General features: G+C 42.9%; 2 protein-coding genes across 7 annotated transcripts; one reads left to right on the top strand and one right to left on the bottom strand.

The window, feature by feature from the left end:
* Positions 1–200: 200 nt before the first annotated feature.
* atp6v1ab (ATPase H+ transporting V1 subunit Ab) lies at positions 201–8840 on the bottom strand. 5 transcript variants are annotated; one of them, XM_054766193.1, is made up of 16 exons: positions 8689–8833; positions 7004–7092; positions 6201–6305; positions 5999–6127; positions 5303–5517; positions 4521–4658; positions 4274–4425; positions 3989–4151; positions 3676–3784; positions 3481–3603; positions 2305–2419; positions 2161–2224; positions 1879–2082; positions 1705–1799; positions 1451–1622; positions 201–723 (listed from the first exon to the last, which is right to left on the bottom strand). In XM_054766193.1, exons 3-16 carry the CDS (start codon positions 6280–6282, stop codon positions 631–633), a joined length of 1854 nt encoding a protein of 617 aa, XP_054622168.1. In that variant the 5' UTR covers positions 6283–6305; positions 7004–7092; positions 8689–8833; the 3' UTR covers positions 201–630. The 5 variants fall into 5 exon arrangements, with proteins under 5 accessions (XP_054622168.1, XP_054622170.1, XP_054622169.1 ...); XM_054766195.1 differs by having other exon boundaries at positions 7011–7092; XM_054766194.1 differs by having other exon boundaries at positions 7004–7089; positions 8689–8798.
* Positions 8841–10296: 1456 nt separating this feature from the next.
* naa50 (N-alpha-acetyltransferase 50, NatE catalytic subunit) lies at positions 10297–13764 on the top strand. Of its 2 annotated transcripts, none has more exons than XM_054766019.1 (5): positions 10297–10479; positions 11566–11699; positions 11769–11888; positions 11973–12039; positions 12633–13764. In XM_054766019.1, the coding sequence occupies exons 1-5, from the start codon at positions 10472–10474 to the stop codon at positions 12808–12810; spliced, it is 507 nt and encodes a 168-aa protein (XP_054621994.1). In that variant the 5' UTR covers positions 10297–10471; the 3' UTR covers positions 12811–13764. The 2 variants fall into 2 exon arrangements, with proteins under 2 accessions (XP_054621994.1, XP_054621993.1); XM_054766018.1 differs by having other exon boundaries at positions 11563–11699.

The following is a 13764-nucleotide window of genomic DNA, read 5'->3' as shown; positions in this document are numbered from 1 at the left end:
AAGCTTAATTTTTAAATTAAATTAAAAGCTAAAAGACCCTTTGTCTCTATCTCGCTCGCGATGGTTATGTTATTATGTTATTTTTACAAGCATCTAAAGGTCATATTTTAAAGTTATGTGTGACATGTAGAGAGACCAGTTGAGCAGCACCAACAGCAAGCATCAAGGCAAAAAACAAAGGCAAATACACATTTGTCTTTTTTGTGTTACCCCCCACTCTTTTAATTCTTTGGGAGCCACATGATGAAAATATCGCACTGGGTGTCACAGTCCGATTTGTACACAGCCACACGGCAACGGTACACAACACAAACACAAGCATAAAATCAGACATCAAAATGTTGCAATAAATACTCATAGTCTCGTGACTGTTCAATAGTCTTCTGTACAGATAGACGCCGTGTGGATGACGTCAAGAAAAAGGACACACAATCACAACCATGTAGAGGATCCAGAGTGCGCCACAACATGAGGACATGAGGGCATCAAATAACAATTACAGTACATCTTTCTCCTTAACCTCCACACACACAGATACATACACACCATCACTCACAATGGAGCACGAGGAAGCACAAAAGGCGGAATGTGATGGATTGGAGACAACAACAAAAAAACGAAAAGGAGCGTCTATTCTTCCAGAGTGCGGAAGGCGTTCTGCATGTCCTCCAGCAGCTGTGCGTACTCGCCTTTGATCTTGGCCTCGCCGTCCTTCACCGGGTCCTGCGCAATCACATGAGGGGGTGATACACTTGAAATTTAAACAGTTCGTAAAATAAAAATAATACAGCGAAACCAGTGTAATTCGACATTAGCAGTTAAACATAACCAAAACTACGCATTGTTTGCACATTTACATATGAATGGTGACATAAAGAGATAATTGTCAAATTTGCATAATTGACCATGGCTTTTGGATAAGTGATTTTTCTGGATGCTGCTAACAAACATGGTTAGGACCAGAAAAGACCAGAAAAAGTTGATAGAGTTGTCGCTTTTTTGAAAAACACAATCTAGAGGGATCTGAATACTTTGTCAATATAGCAACAAAATCGCTACGTTGGCAACACTGACGGGCAGTTGACTGGCAGTTTGTGGTGTGTTAAGCAGCAGAGCTACAATCGCATCTACTGTACGGAGTTGGAACGACAAGCTACATTCACATACAGTCCCATTATAATGTGTTTGTGAGCGAGTATAAATATATTCGTGGTGGTCCAAATTTATTCCTGGCAGGCCGCCATAAATAGGTAAATGTATGGCAAGCATTGTATGTCAACGTGGACTTATACGTGCACTTTTGAATGATAAGACGAACACGGTGGGCCAGTACTTGATAAGTTGGTTGTCATAAGCGGGTTCCATTGTAAGAATAGTAAAATTATTTGCAGCATGAGAGGCAAATGGGAGGCATTTTTATAATGTTTTGCACTGGATCCAGAAAAACAACCTTGAATTTCATGGAGCTGATCCTATAGAGGATTTCCCCCATGTGCTCCCTGATCATGGCCCAGGTGATCTTGTTATCGCTCTGCGCTGTGGTCTCCACCGCATGGCGCGCCATGTCGTAGAAGGCAATCATATTTGAGAGGATTCCCACAGTCTTGTAGAAGGGACAGAATCTGTGGGAAAACAACATGTAATGAGAAATGAGTGTGGGTTTTTTTCTCGTAAGAATATTAAATGCGTTGCTCGGCGCCTGACCTGTCATAAGGCGTGTAGCCATTCTGCTGAAGGAAGTCATCTTTAATGAGTTTGGCTACTTCCAGAGTGATCTTATCCGTCTCTGCCAGTGATGCCTGCCAGTCAGGTAACCATGTCAACGCCTCTTCTTAATTTGTATTTAGTTTTAAAAGTGATGCAGCATCAGAGAATTACCTTTCCGACAAGCTGCACGATCTCAGCCAGGTCTTCCTCTTCCTGCAGGATCTCTTTAGCCTTGGTGCGCAGCGGCACAAACTCGGTAAAATGTTTGTCGTAGTACTCGTCAAGGGCGCGAGTGTACTTGCTATAGCTGATGAGCCAGTTGACCGAGGGGAAGTGTTTCCTCTGAGCCAGCTTTTTATCCAGACCCCAGAACACCTGAGACAGGGCGTGACAAGCAATGACATCAACAATAAGGCAAAAGTGACTAAACGTCTCCGAAAGGTGGTTCATTACCTGAACAATACCGAGTGTGGCTGAAGTAACAGGGTCAGAGAAGTCACCACCAGGGGGCGATACACTATGAACACACATATTTGACCAAAAAGATTTAACACAATTAAACAATTACACTTTTTTGAATGTGTGCTGTTGACTCACGCTCCAACTATGCTGACGCTGCCCTCCCTCTCAGGGTTGCCCAGACACTTCACCCTCCCGGCGCGCTCATAGAAGGAGGCCAGGCGGGCACCCAGGTAGGCAGGGTAGCCACTATCTGAGGAAACACATTCACTTTCATATACTGTAATCCCTCCTTTATTGCGGTTAATTGGTTGTAGACCCGACCGTGATAAGTGAATTTACTTGAAGCAGGATTCCTTTTTTATAAATTGTATATTTTTGTAGTTAGAGCATAGAAAGTCTATGACCTCCTAAACACAGTTTTTAACACTGTTGGGGACCTCTAGACATTAAATAACACCCCTACAGTCACCTTTACACTTGTATTACCCAATATAGCACACATAAGAGAAAATAAGACATAATATACACTCACAGCACACATGTTGGCATTGGGTGAGAGCCTTGTTTTACTTTCAGGACTTCTTGTGGTGGCTAATGCAATGTAGCGTTCTTATAGAGTCACACAGAGTCTGATGTTTTTTTTTATTTTTAATTGCCAACCTTAAAAGCAATAGGAGTGCTCAATTCCAACACAGAACACAGTTCAACTCTCACACGTCTCCTCCTTGCCCCCACAACACTTCCTCCTTATCCACCAATAACATTAACAGTGAGGTGCCTTCATGAACGTCAGACTTTCGAAAATCAACATAACACCAACAAGTCAATACAGTAACATTACTGACACCTTGTGTCCAGTGTAGAATTGTACACTTCAAATGTGTGCGTTTTCTGAATGGCTTATATACTGCATGTATTTTAGTTCATTTAGTCATTTTGATGCTTAAAAATAATTAACTTTGGCCAGAAATACGTACAATTTGCTTATATGTGAATTTTTTTTTTTACTAAGAATTGGCCGTACTCAATCACAAAACGGTGATGATTTATTATTTTATATATTTTGAAAAAAACGTGATAAGAGTGAAGCCTCAAAATTTTAAGTGCGATGTGGTGAGGGATGACTATACTGCTAAAAACACACACTAACTTCACCTTGAAGCTATGTGAAATAGGTATTGGGAGCCAAGAAAGAACACAATTTGGTCAGAGCTTTTTCTTTGTTAATGTGTTGATAGAGCAACGAGAAGTGTACATTTCATGTATAAAGTGACTTATTGATTGAATAAAATCTTTCCTCTCTTGGCTTACCTGCAGGCATCTCAGCCAGACGTCCCGAAATTTCCCTGAGAGCTTCAGCCCAACGAGAGGTGGAGTCAGCCATCATGCTGACGTTGTATCCCATGTCTCGGAAGTACTCCGAGAGCGTGATTCCTGCCAAAACAGACTTTGGGTTAGCGCATGCAAGCGACTGAGATCAAATTCCCGCTTGGCGGCAGCGTGTACCCGTGTAGATGGAGGCTTCTCGGGCAGCTACGGGCATATTGGAGGTGTTGGCCACCAGTGCCGTTCTCTTCATGATGCTCTCCGTCTTGCCGTCCACCTCCATGGTCAGCTGTGAGTCACACAGGGAGTGTCAGCATCTGTCTTTGCCTTTTACTGTCAATATTGCATTGCATTGCATTATATTACCACATAGTGCACCCCCCACCTTTCACTAAAAAAAGGTAGAGTATCACTGATGTAAAAGACTTTCAAGCAGTTTCTTTCAATGTTAAATAATCAATGACCTTATAGGATGCCACTGTTGCTACCTTACCTCAGGGAAGTCTCGCAGCACTTCAGACATCTCGTTACCACGCTCCCCACATCCAACGTACACGATGACATCGCTATTGGAGTACTTGGAAAGGGACTGGGAGATGACGGTCTTCCCGCAGCCGAAAGCTCCCGGGATAGCTGTAGTTCCTCCCTGTACACACCTGCAAGGTAGATCAGGTAGAGAGGAGAGGACTTTAAATGTGTGCATCGCAGAATGGATCAATAAGTGGCGGTGCTGGAGAATTCCACTGGAGTCTGGAGTGAAAAGGTTGAAGAGGCTCACGGGAAAAGGGCGTCCAGAACTCTCTGTCCAGTCAGCAGCGGGTGATTGGCGGGCAGCTTTTCCGTGACAGGCCGCACTTGTCTGACGGGCCACACTTGCACCATGGTGAACTTCTCCTTCACACCCTCGAACTCGAGCTCCATCACCACATCCTGAAGGAGAGACACAGCCCACTGTCAGCAACGATAGAACAGTATCCTAAATGTGTGTGTGTGTGTGTGTGTGTGTGTGTGTGTGTATGACCCACGCTGATGTCATAGTTTCCAGGCGGGGCCACGTAGGTGACAGTGCCTCTGTTCTTGGGCGGCAGCATGATCTTGTGCCTAATGAGAGAGTTCTCGTACACCATCCCATAAATATCTCCACCTGTGATGTGACTGCCAACCTGATGGAGACAAGAAGAAAAAATCTGAATTAGCACATTTCTCTACACTGCGGCTCGGCACTTGATTGCGGAGAGTGCCAGGCAAACTTCCACTGTTCTGGAAAGACTTTCTTCAAGATATCGCCGTGTGTCTATGAGAATTTATGTCAATCTCTCATCTACGTACTTAATCGCAAATGTGTTTAATGGCCTTCATTTTCCACACCAAACTCATCCAAGCATGCCTTTATGCACCTTGCTGTGTGCACTGGGAACAGAAAAGGGATGACCCCAAACTGTGTTTTTGTCAAAAAAAAAAACAAAAAGTCTTGTTAAGATGAAGAATTAAGATTCAGGGATCTCATCCACATACTGATTGGTGAAATAATTGATTAAATGTGTGTTGCATATAATGTATATTATTCACTTTAAACACTGTTCACGACTTGGATGTTGTCCTGAATAGAATAAATAACATGGTAGTATCAGATGTCTTAGTAATGGAAATTCCAGCCACATAGAGGCAACACATTATATTTTCCTCAATGAAATAAAAAGGAAGCATTAATTTGAAATGCTGCATCTATTTTGTCAAGTGGAAGCAGCATCTGCTGATGATTTGAGGGGAAAAATTATCATAAGAAAAAGTTTGGATGCCCACGTACCCGCAGACTCTTGCTAGGGCAAAACTCCCATTTGAGGTCTCGGTTGAGGGCCCCGATGTTGACACCCCTCGGGATGTAGATGCTTTGCGTGAGGTCGTTGATGTCCTTCAGGGGTCGCTGGATACCATCAAAGATGGAGCCCATGATTCCCGGGCCCAGCTCTACAGAGAGAGGTTTCCCAGTACGAAGCACCGGGTCTCCGACGGACACGCCAGCTGTGATCCAGCTCAGGAAAAATCATGTCATAGTGACATGATATGAGCAACATCCCTTGGTGTGAAATAGGTAGAAAGTGTATGCAATGTTTCCCAAACATTGATTTGGACCTCCACAAATAGATTTGGCACTACCTGCTTGCCCTCACTCAAAAACACATTATAATGGGACTTTCTGTGAATGGAGCTTGTCATTCCAACTCTACATGGGTTAACACACCCACCTGCACCTGAAGAGAATAAGACCTGAGAATAAGACGACATAGCAGGAGGGATCAGTGTTGCCAACTGAGCAACTGGAGACAAATCTAGTGACGTTTTCTGGTCTTTGACATTTTTGGAGACTAACACAAAACATGGACACTATGCTCTTATACCACAGACAGGTTGCAGTCCTGTGGGAAACACTGACATGTATAACTCACATACAGGTATATCAAGTATTGCAGAGTGATGTGCAGCCATATTACAAAAAGGATACATGTCTCCTCGTAGACCTGAATGGTGGCCATGTCTCCTTCCAGCCTGATAATCTCCCCCACCAGCTCACTGTGGCCCACACGCACCAGCTCGTACATGGCTGCCCCTGCCATGGCGGTCGCCGTCACCACTGGAAAGCAAACAGCTGGCTTTAGCTTGATGATGCAGCATACAAACAGTGTTAATGTGAGAGTGGCAGCAACCTGGTCCCGAGACTCCATGCACGTATCCAAACTGGCTCTCTCGGTCCTCATCCCGGATCTTGGGCAGCTTGGATGTGTTCATTTTGAGTGGATTTAATCTTCCAACTGGAGAACAACAGAAATACTCCTTGGATTCCTGAGCAGTTAAATGCAACCTAATATAACGTAAGTGTTTTTATAGGCCAGCCAGCCACAACTTAAAATACTGTCTTTACAAAGATAATGTTTTTCCTTTGCTGCATTAAGGGACTGATGAAAGCAGATGCTGCAGCAGATGCTCTAGTGATGAATGCCATGATGAAAGACTGCACTAATTTGGCCATATTGCTCATATTTGGGATCCTCTTTCCTCTACTATGCTTCATCCATGCCTTTACTGTGTCCTTCCCATTAGTGCTGAGACCTTGTGGCCTTGTGAGGCTGCTTCTTTCCTCATGACACAGCGCTACTACCTGGCCACTGAAGATACTGCTAGAATAATCCCTCAAGAATTAAAAATTAAGTAACTTGCAATATGTTGATATTGCAATATTTCACCAACCATAACATGACAATACAGCAAGTGTGACATATTATATGACTGATATAAACATATTCATTGATAGGGTGAGGAGCTCGGTCATCCGGGAGGAGCTCAGAGTAGGGCCCCTGCTCCTTCATATTGAGGGGAGCCAGTTGAGGTGGCTCGGGCATCTAGTCTGGATGCCTCCCGGACGCCTCCCTGGTGAGGTGTTCCGGGCATGTCCAGCCGGGACAAGGCCCCCGGGACAGGCCTAGGACACACTGGAGGGATTATGTCTCACAGCTGGCCTTGGAATGCCTTGGTGTCCTCCCAGTGGAATTGGAAGAGGTGGCTGGAGACCGGGCAGTCTGGACTTCTCTATTGAGACTGCTGGACCCGCAACCCGGAACCGGAAGAAAATGGATGGATGAATTGATGTATTATTTGAATTGAAATACCTTTCGCTCATAATTTTGTTGTCTTGCAGATTGAGCAGAGGGAATGTAAATCTATTGTTTCACATACACATATGTTTAAAAATGTGTGAAAAAGAAATTATGACTACAATGTAATTGTCCTAGTCAGGTTTCTCTCATTTTTGAGGATTTTTAGATGTGGCATTCACCCTCACTCACAAACACATCATAATGTCACAGCTTTCATCGAACTCTGTACAGTAGATGGCCTCATAACTATGCTCTTAAGATAACTCATGCCACAACTGACTTGGTGATGCACTATAACATATGTGTTCACCAATATAGTGATACATTAGAAGTAATAAAGGTTTAAAAACATGAGATAATGTTGCACATTTGTTATGGCAAACCAAAAAGCTCCGCTTTACCCGTCCACACACAAATGCTGAATAGGAGTCTGCGTCATGGCCAATTATGCAAATTAGACAATGGCATCATCTACAGCGCCCCGCCCCCATACACTAAGATAGCAAACCTCGTGATGTTGTGAAAAGTAGTGTCAATATATATATTTTACATCAAATTAAGCTGAATCTATATTTAATATTGAATTTACTGACCCAATATTGATTGCGTACATCAATCAGACTTTAATTTGTCAATGTTGAGTGTAAAGATAACAAGTAAAGATAAGGCCCTTGATTAATTTATTTCACAAGTTAAAACGACAGAGACATAAAACCACTGATTAAAAGCTAGTGTTGAAAATGTTTTCATACATTCCCCACAGGGGCACTGCGCAACGACATGACACTTGATCATATGATCCTAGCACATGACTCTGGCTCTACAAGGAAGTGGAAAATAAGCATGGTGTGAAATAAAGACGCACACTTTGTGACTGTCATGCCATGAGGAACTGCAAACACTATCATTGTGGTTTCTTGTGAATAACAATCTCCTCATTATCGCACTGCTATTTCATTCAAAACAAAGAATAATGTCTGGTGTGTCTTGCTGCTATCATGTGATCTTCACTAAACAAACAAGGAGGTGATGTGTAGGTAAACACGTGTAAAAAAAAAAAAAAAATAGTCAATACGTGGAAAAATAGACCGCTCTGTTAGAAATGTTACATGTCCGTGAGATGGTCATGATGTCAACTTGAGTCTTCGAGTGAACTGCTTCTTAGAATGAGTAAACACGTAATTGCCGACTAAATTATGTTATCTTTAACACAGAAATGAAGAAGAGTACACACGTCGACATGTTTGGTCGATGCGTATTCATTTTACGCATGCTAGCAACCATGTAGCCAACATAATACAGCGAACAAAAACCCATAGTTACTATCTTATCGTACTTTTAGTCTAACTGTAGGTTAAGATGGCCTTAACTAGCTGCAGAGTTGACTATTTTGCAGCATTTCAACAAGGTTGCTCTTGGCCTGATAAAAGGGGGACACCAACATTTGGTGCAATGGCTCAGCTTCAACAAACAATTCTACATTTAATAGTAAAGATAGTTTGTAAATATATTTTGTCTTAGCTACTAATTTTATGCTTACCGTCAGGTTGTGAAGAGGTTCTTTATTTGTGTTCCTTGTTGTGAAAACGATGCTGGTTCGTGCTTCGTGACAGCAGACTGAGATCAGCTGACTTCATTCAGTGTGGAGCTCAACTGCCACCGCCGCCATTTTGGATCCGCCCCCAGAATCACGCAAAGATACTGACAAGTAAGAAGGATGAAGATAGCACACTCTAAATCGTTTTCAAGTAAATTTACTAAAATTGCATGAATGACACGAGGTGGTTCCTCTCAATGCGACTGCTATCTTTGCAATGACGCTTGAGCCAAAATGGAATCATGTTCACAGCCAATTACAACATTAGTGTAGTTATCACTTTGCAACCCGTCCATCCATCCATCTTCGATGCCGCTTATCCTCATTAGGGTCGCGGGTATGCTGGAACCTATCCCAGTCAATTTTTTAAATATCCATTACTACATGATCGCCCTGCCATCATTAATCTACCGAGCTGTAGTAATTGGTGGATTGGTTAATTATCGTGTTAGTCCTTAGATTGTGCAAGGAAAATAAGAAGTACTCCTAGGGCTAAGGGGACACGATAGATCAGGGGTCTCCAACATTTTCTTGTGAGAGCTACTGTGAAAAAAATACACATTTTTGTAAAATTTATTTTAATATCTTATTTTTCCCCAAACAAACTGAATCTGCTTGTTTTACCAGAACATTAACCTAATGTCAGTGTCCGCATCTGACATTTTGGATAACATCAACAACAACAACATTGTCAATCTGCAATTTACATTTCAGAATACATTTCTTTCTAGTGTATCTTACGATTTAAAACCAGGCTCTTGAGCTCCTCATGAGGTCATAGTGGGCTACCTGGTGCAGGCAGGCACCACATTGGTGACCCCTAACTGAGACAGAATGAAGGCAAAATTTGACCTTTCTACATGACAAAAGACAGACAAGACTGCTGTTATACATGCCAGTTATATAAATAAATAAAATTAAAAAAATAAAAAATATATATATATATATATACTGCTCAAAAAAATTAAAGGAACACTTGGAAAACACATCAGATCTAAACTGGGGGAAAAATGATATGAATATCTTTCCTGATAATAAGTGGGTGATGTATTAGTAACAAAATGATGCCACATCATTTGATAGAAATGAAAATGATCACCCTATAGAGGGGGGAAATCAAAGACACACCAAAAATGAAAGTGAAAAAATGATGCAGCACACTGGTCCATTTAGCTAAAATGTCATTGTAGCAACTCAAAATGATTCTCAGTAGTTTGTGTGGCCCCCACGTGCTTGTACGCATGCCTGACAACGTCGGGGCATGCTCCTAATGAGACTACGGATGGTGTCTGGAGGATCTCCTCCCAGATCTGGACCAGGGCATCACTGCGGTACCTGGACGCATGGAGGAGCCTCCCTGCTTATCCTGCTGCCCCCTCGAACTGAACTTGGATAAGTGGTAGAAGATGGATGGATATATATAGATATAATGTCATTTTATTCTCGCATAGAGTAACAGAAACCGAAAGCCCGTCAGTCACAGCCTGACAGACTAAATTCGGGTAATCACTTGCCTTCTACATAGACGGTAGTGCGCATGCGGGGGTCAAAGGTCGCCGGTCCGCTTCCAAGCAGTGCGGCGGCTAAGCTAACAGCATCGTAACTAGCTACATGTGGAGGGTGAAAAGGGAAGCCATCCCCCACCCTAAGTCAAATCTCCCCACTTTTACCGGGTACAACTCCATAGTCGAGCCTTGTTGAGAATAAGGGATTGTCTGTGCTTACAATGAAAGGGTGAGTGTAAGCTTTGGAGCTACGAATTAAGCGCATTAGCACACGTAAAGTTGGACGGCGAGGCTAGCTAGCTAGCAAGCTAAGCTATTTTAATCTCACTGCCAGAGCCGAAAATATATTTTTTTAAGCTGTAGACAGCACCATTAGCGACTCAATTTTACGACTAAATCCCCGCCCATTGCAAGCCGCTTCGTCTGGCAGGCTTGCGGGTGATGCTAACTAGCTAGCTTGCTAACGCTGGGATCATTGGCTAAATATTATAAACATAAATCTGAGCATTGTTGCGTTAGCTGTGATTCCAGACAGTACTGTAAGTGTACATAGACTGCTTCAAAATGTGCTTTTAACTGCATATGAGCGGGTCTGGCCGTGTGTGGACCTCTAAATCAGTTTACAGTTGGTGACCGTTGGCTGTCAGTGCTATGACGTTCCAACATACTTGGCTAATGTTAGTTATTAACAATGATTATGATTATTTAACGTTGCACAAAAGCAACTGGCGTGACCTCCTCCAACAGCTCTATTTGGATGTGTAGACTAAAAATACTCACAGGCAGACAAGCAAAGTGTTATTTTTAGAGTATCACTTGATTTAAAAAAAAAAAAAAACTGGCAAGTTACACACCAGATGCTTTTTGAAGCCCTAAAATGTAAGCAATGGGTAGTAATAAGTCTGAGTGGTGAATTTGAGTCAAGAGTTCAGCCTGGTCTTCTTCACCTTTCTCCTGCATTGTCAACGACAATGTCAATAACAGTGTGTGAATGGTTCACGCTAACGCCGATGTGTATCAAAACTCTGTGAATGGTTCACGCTAATACAGTTGTGTGCCAAACCTGTATTGTTGTCACAAAAACCAAAACCTTCAGAATTTTTTTCCCCACACAAATGAGTATTAGTTTAGCTTTTAATGAAAGAACAATTAGTATGGTATCATTCCCTATGCTTCCCACATCCACTAGGGGGCGTGTTCTGTTTATGTGTGGATTGCTGATACACTGTCATCTACCGGCCAACTTTACAGTCCTCAACTCTTGTGTCTGTGCTGCCGTGTCAGCTCTTTGACCGTTTCGCTCTTGCTCCAGTAGCCGGATCGAGCTGGGGGATGTTACGCCCCACAACATTAAGCAGCTGAAGCGCCTCAATCAGGTCATCTTCCCTGTCAGCTACAACGACAAGTTCTACAAGGACGTGCTCGAGGTCGGAGAGCTTGCCAAGCTAGGTGAGTTACACCTCTTTGATTCACAAAAGGACCATTGTTCAAATAAGTTGACATCCATTTGTCTTGCAGCGTACTTTAATGACATCGCAGTGGGAGCTGTGTGCTGCAGAGTGGACCACTCTCAGAACCAGAAGAGATTGTACATCATGACGCTGGGATGTCTAGCGCCGTACCGTAGGCTTGGCATTGGTAAGGAGCACCAAAAAACACATTTTGGTGGGGACAACGAGTTCTTTGTTTGCAACCTAAATTGTGTCTTCTTGGTCCTGGCAGGGACAAAGATGCTGAATCATGTGCTAAACATCTGCGAGAAGGATGGCACTTTTGACAACATTTACCTGTAAGTTTCAGACATGCGTCTTAACCGATTATTAATCAGTCAGGACCCTTATTTGTCCCTGAATCTGCAGTCTTCAGCTTAAAAAAATATTTTGGACAATTGTATGCTTCCAACTATGTGGGAACAGTTTGGGGAAGGCCATTTTCTATTCCCCGTGCACAAAGCAAGGCCCGTAAAGGCATTGTTGGATGGGTCTGGTGTGGAAGAACTACAACAGGCCCAATATCCGTGACCTCTGACCTCATAATGAGAGAAACATTCCCAGAGACACACTCCAACATATTGTACAACTCCTCATTTTAACTTCCTGTGTGTGTCCCAATACTTTGGTCTGTATAGTGCTTTGACTTTTTTGGTTTTGGGGGGATGTAGTGATGTTTTCGTACAAGATGTTGGCAGTGTTGCCCATACATTGTGTTGTACATGTGTGTGTATATTGTAGTTGAGGCGGCACATCACAAAAAAAAGAATGTATGCCAACTTCTCGTAGGACTCCACATTTTCCACTTGCTGTATGTGTCCCAATACTTTTGGCTGTATTGTGCATGTTGAAATGGATCAGCAACTGACTTTATTTGTAATTATTTGTACAGTCACGTGCAGATCAGCAATGAGTCAGCCATCGACTTTTACCAGAAGTTTGGCTTCGAGATCATCGAAACAAAGAAGAACTACTACAAGAGGATAGAGCCTGCGGACGCGCACGTCTTGCAGAAGAGTCTGCGCAGCCCATGTGCGCCCCCAAGCAGAGAGCTCCAGAAGACGGAGTGATGGCTTTGTGGGGGACAGCAGGACACGTGTGGCCGCCTCTACGGAAACGGAACTGTGACAAACGCCCACCCACCCCACAGGGTCAACACGTTAAACACACAAAGGACGTTAAAAAGAGAATTAATTTGGGGTAGAAAATCTAAATTGCTGCGTTTATTTTGGGGATTTTGAGTTCATTTGGGTTTGGTTTTTGGGGATTTTTTATTTTTTTTGCATATTTGATTGCTTCCCCTTCACCCATACAGTAAATTGACAAAGAGCCAACCTGATGATGCTGTTTTGCTGGAGAGGATCGTGTTGTTTGTGATGCATACTTTGTTTGGTTGTTATGCAGTTTAAAGCTGTCAGCGGAGGTTAGCTATTGTTTGGTGCAAAGCGGTTCAATTATGGGAAATTCCTTCCCTGAAATTACAGGCAACAAAGAGCAGTTATTAGGTGGCGGGAATACTCTGACATCACTCACTTCATTCCCAGCTTGGTTTTGATTTTAAGTTTTCATTTTCCATTTGCAGAGGTAAATGTTTCAGAGGTTCTCCTGGGTTTGCTACAAAGAGAACAAATTGTAACGGTATTGAATGTCAACGTGTTTCCCTGTCGGGGAAACCCAAATGTTAGATGACCATTTGGGACTGGCTTCTGTTGAAGAATGTGTCTCCGTGAAGTGGACGTGACCCGGGACTGTCTAACATCTTCAGCACTCAATGTTTGCTGCCTTGCAGAACTGTTGCTGCCAGGGTGAGCTGCTGATGTACACCTTCTTTGCTTTGGTCTTGAACAGTGTGTGTTTTACCCAGAGGAAGCTCTGACTCCACATGCATGCAAGGAGACTTGTGTCCTCTCGACTGTAGTATAAGCATGGTTTCTTTCTTTGAAGAATTTTATCTTTTCTGGAGCTCTATATTGTAAGACTTTTTAACGTCTAAATAAATGAATTACTATTTGCAGTAAACATGA

This window comes from Dunckerocampus dactyliophorus, chromosome 21 (assembly GCF_027744805.1).
Source record: "Dunckerocampus dactyliophorus isolate RoL2022-P2 chromosome 21, RoL_Ddac_1.1, whole genome shotgun sequence".
In the NCBI taxonomy this organism is placed as follows: Eukaryota; Metazoa; Chordata; class Actinopteri; order Syngnathiformes; family Syngnathidae; genus Dunckerocampus; species Dunckerocampus dactyliophorus.
The sequence above is the reverse complement of the archived record's forward strand: the minus strand, read 5'-3'. Positions and strand labels throughout refer to the sequence as shown.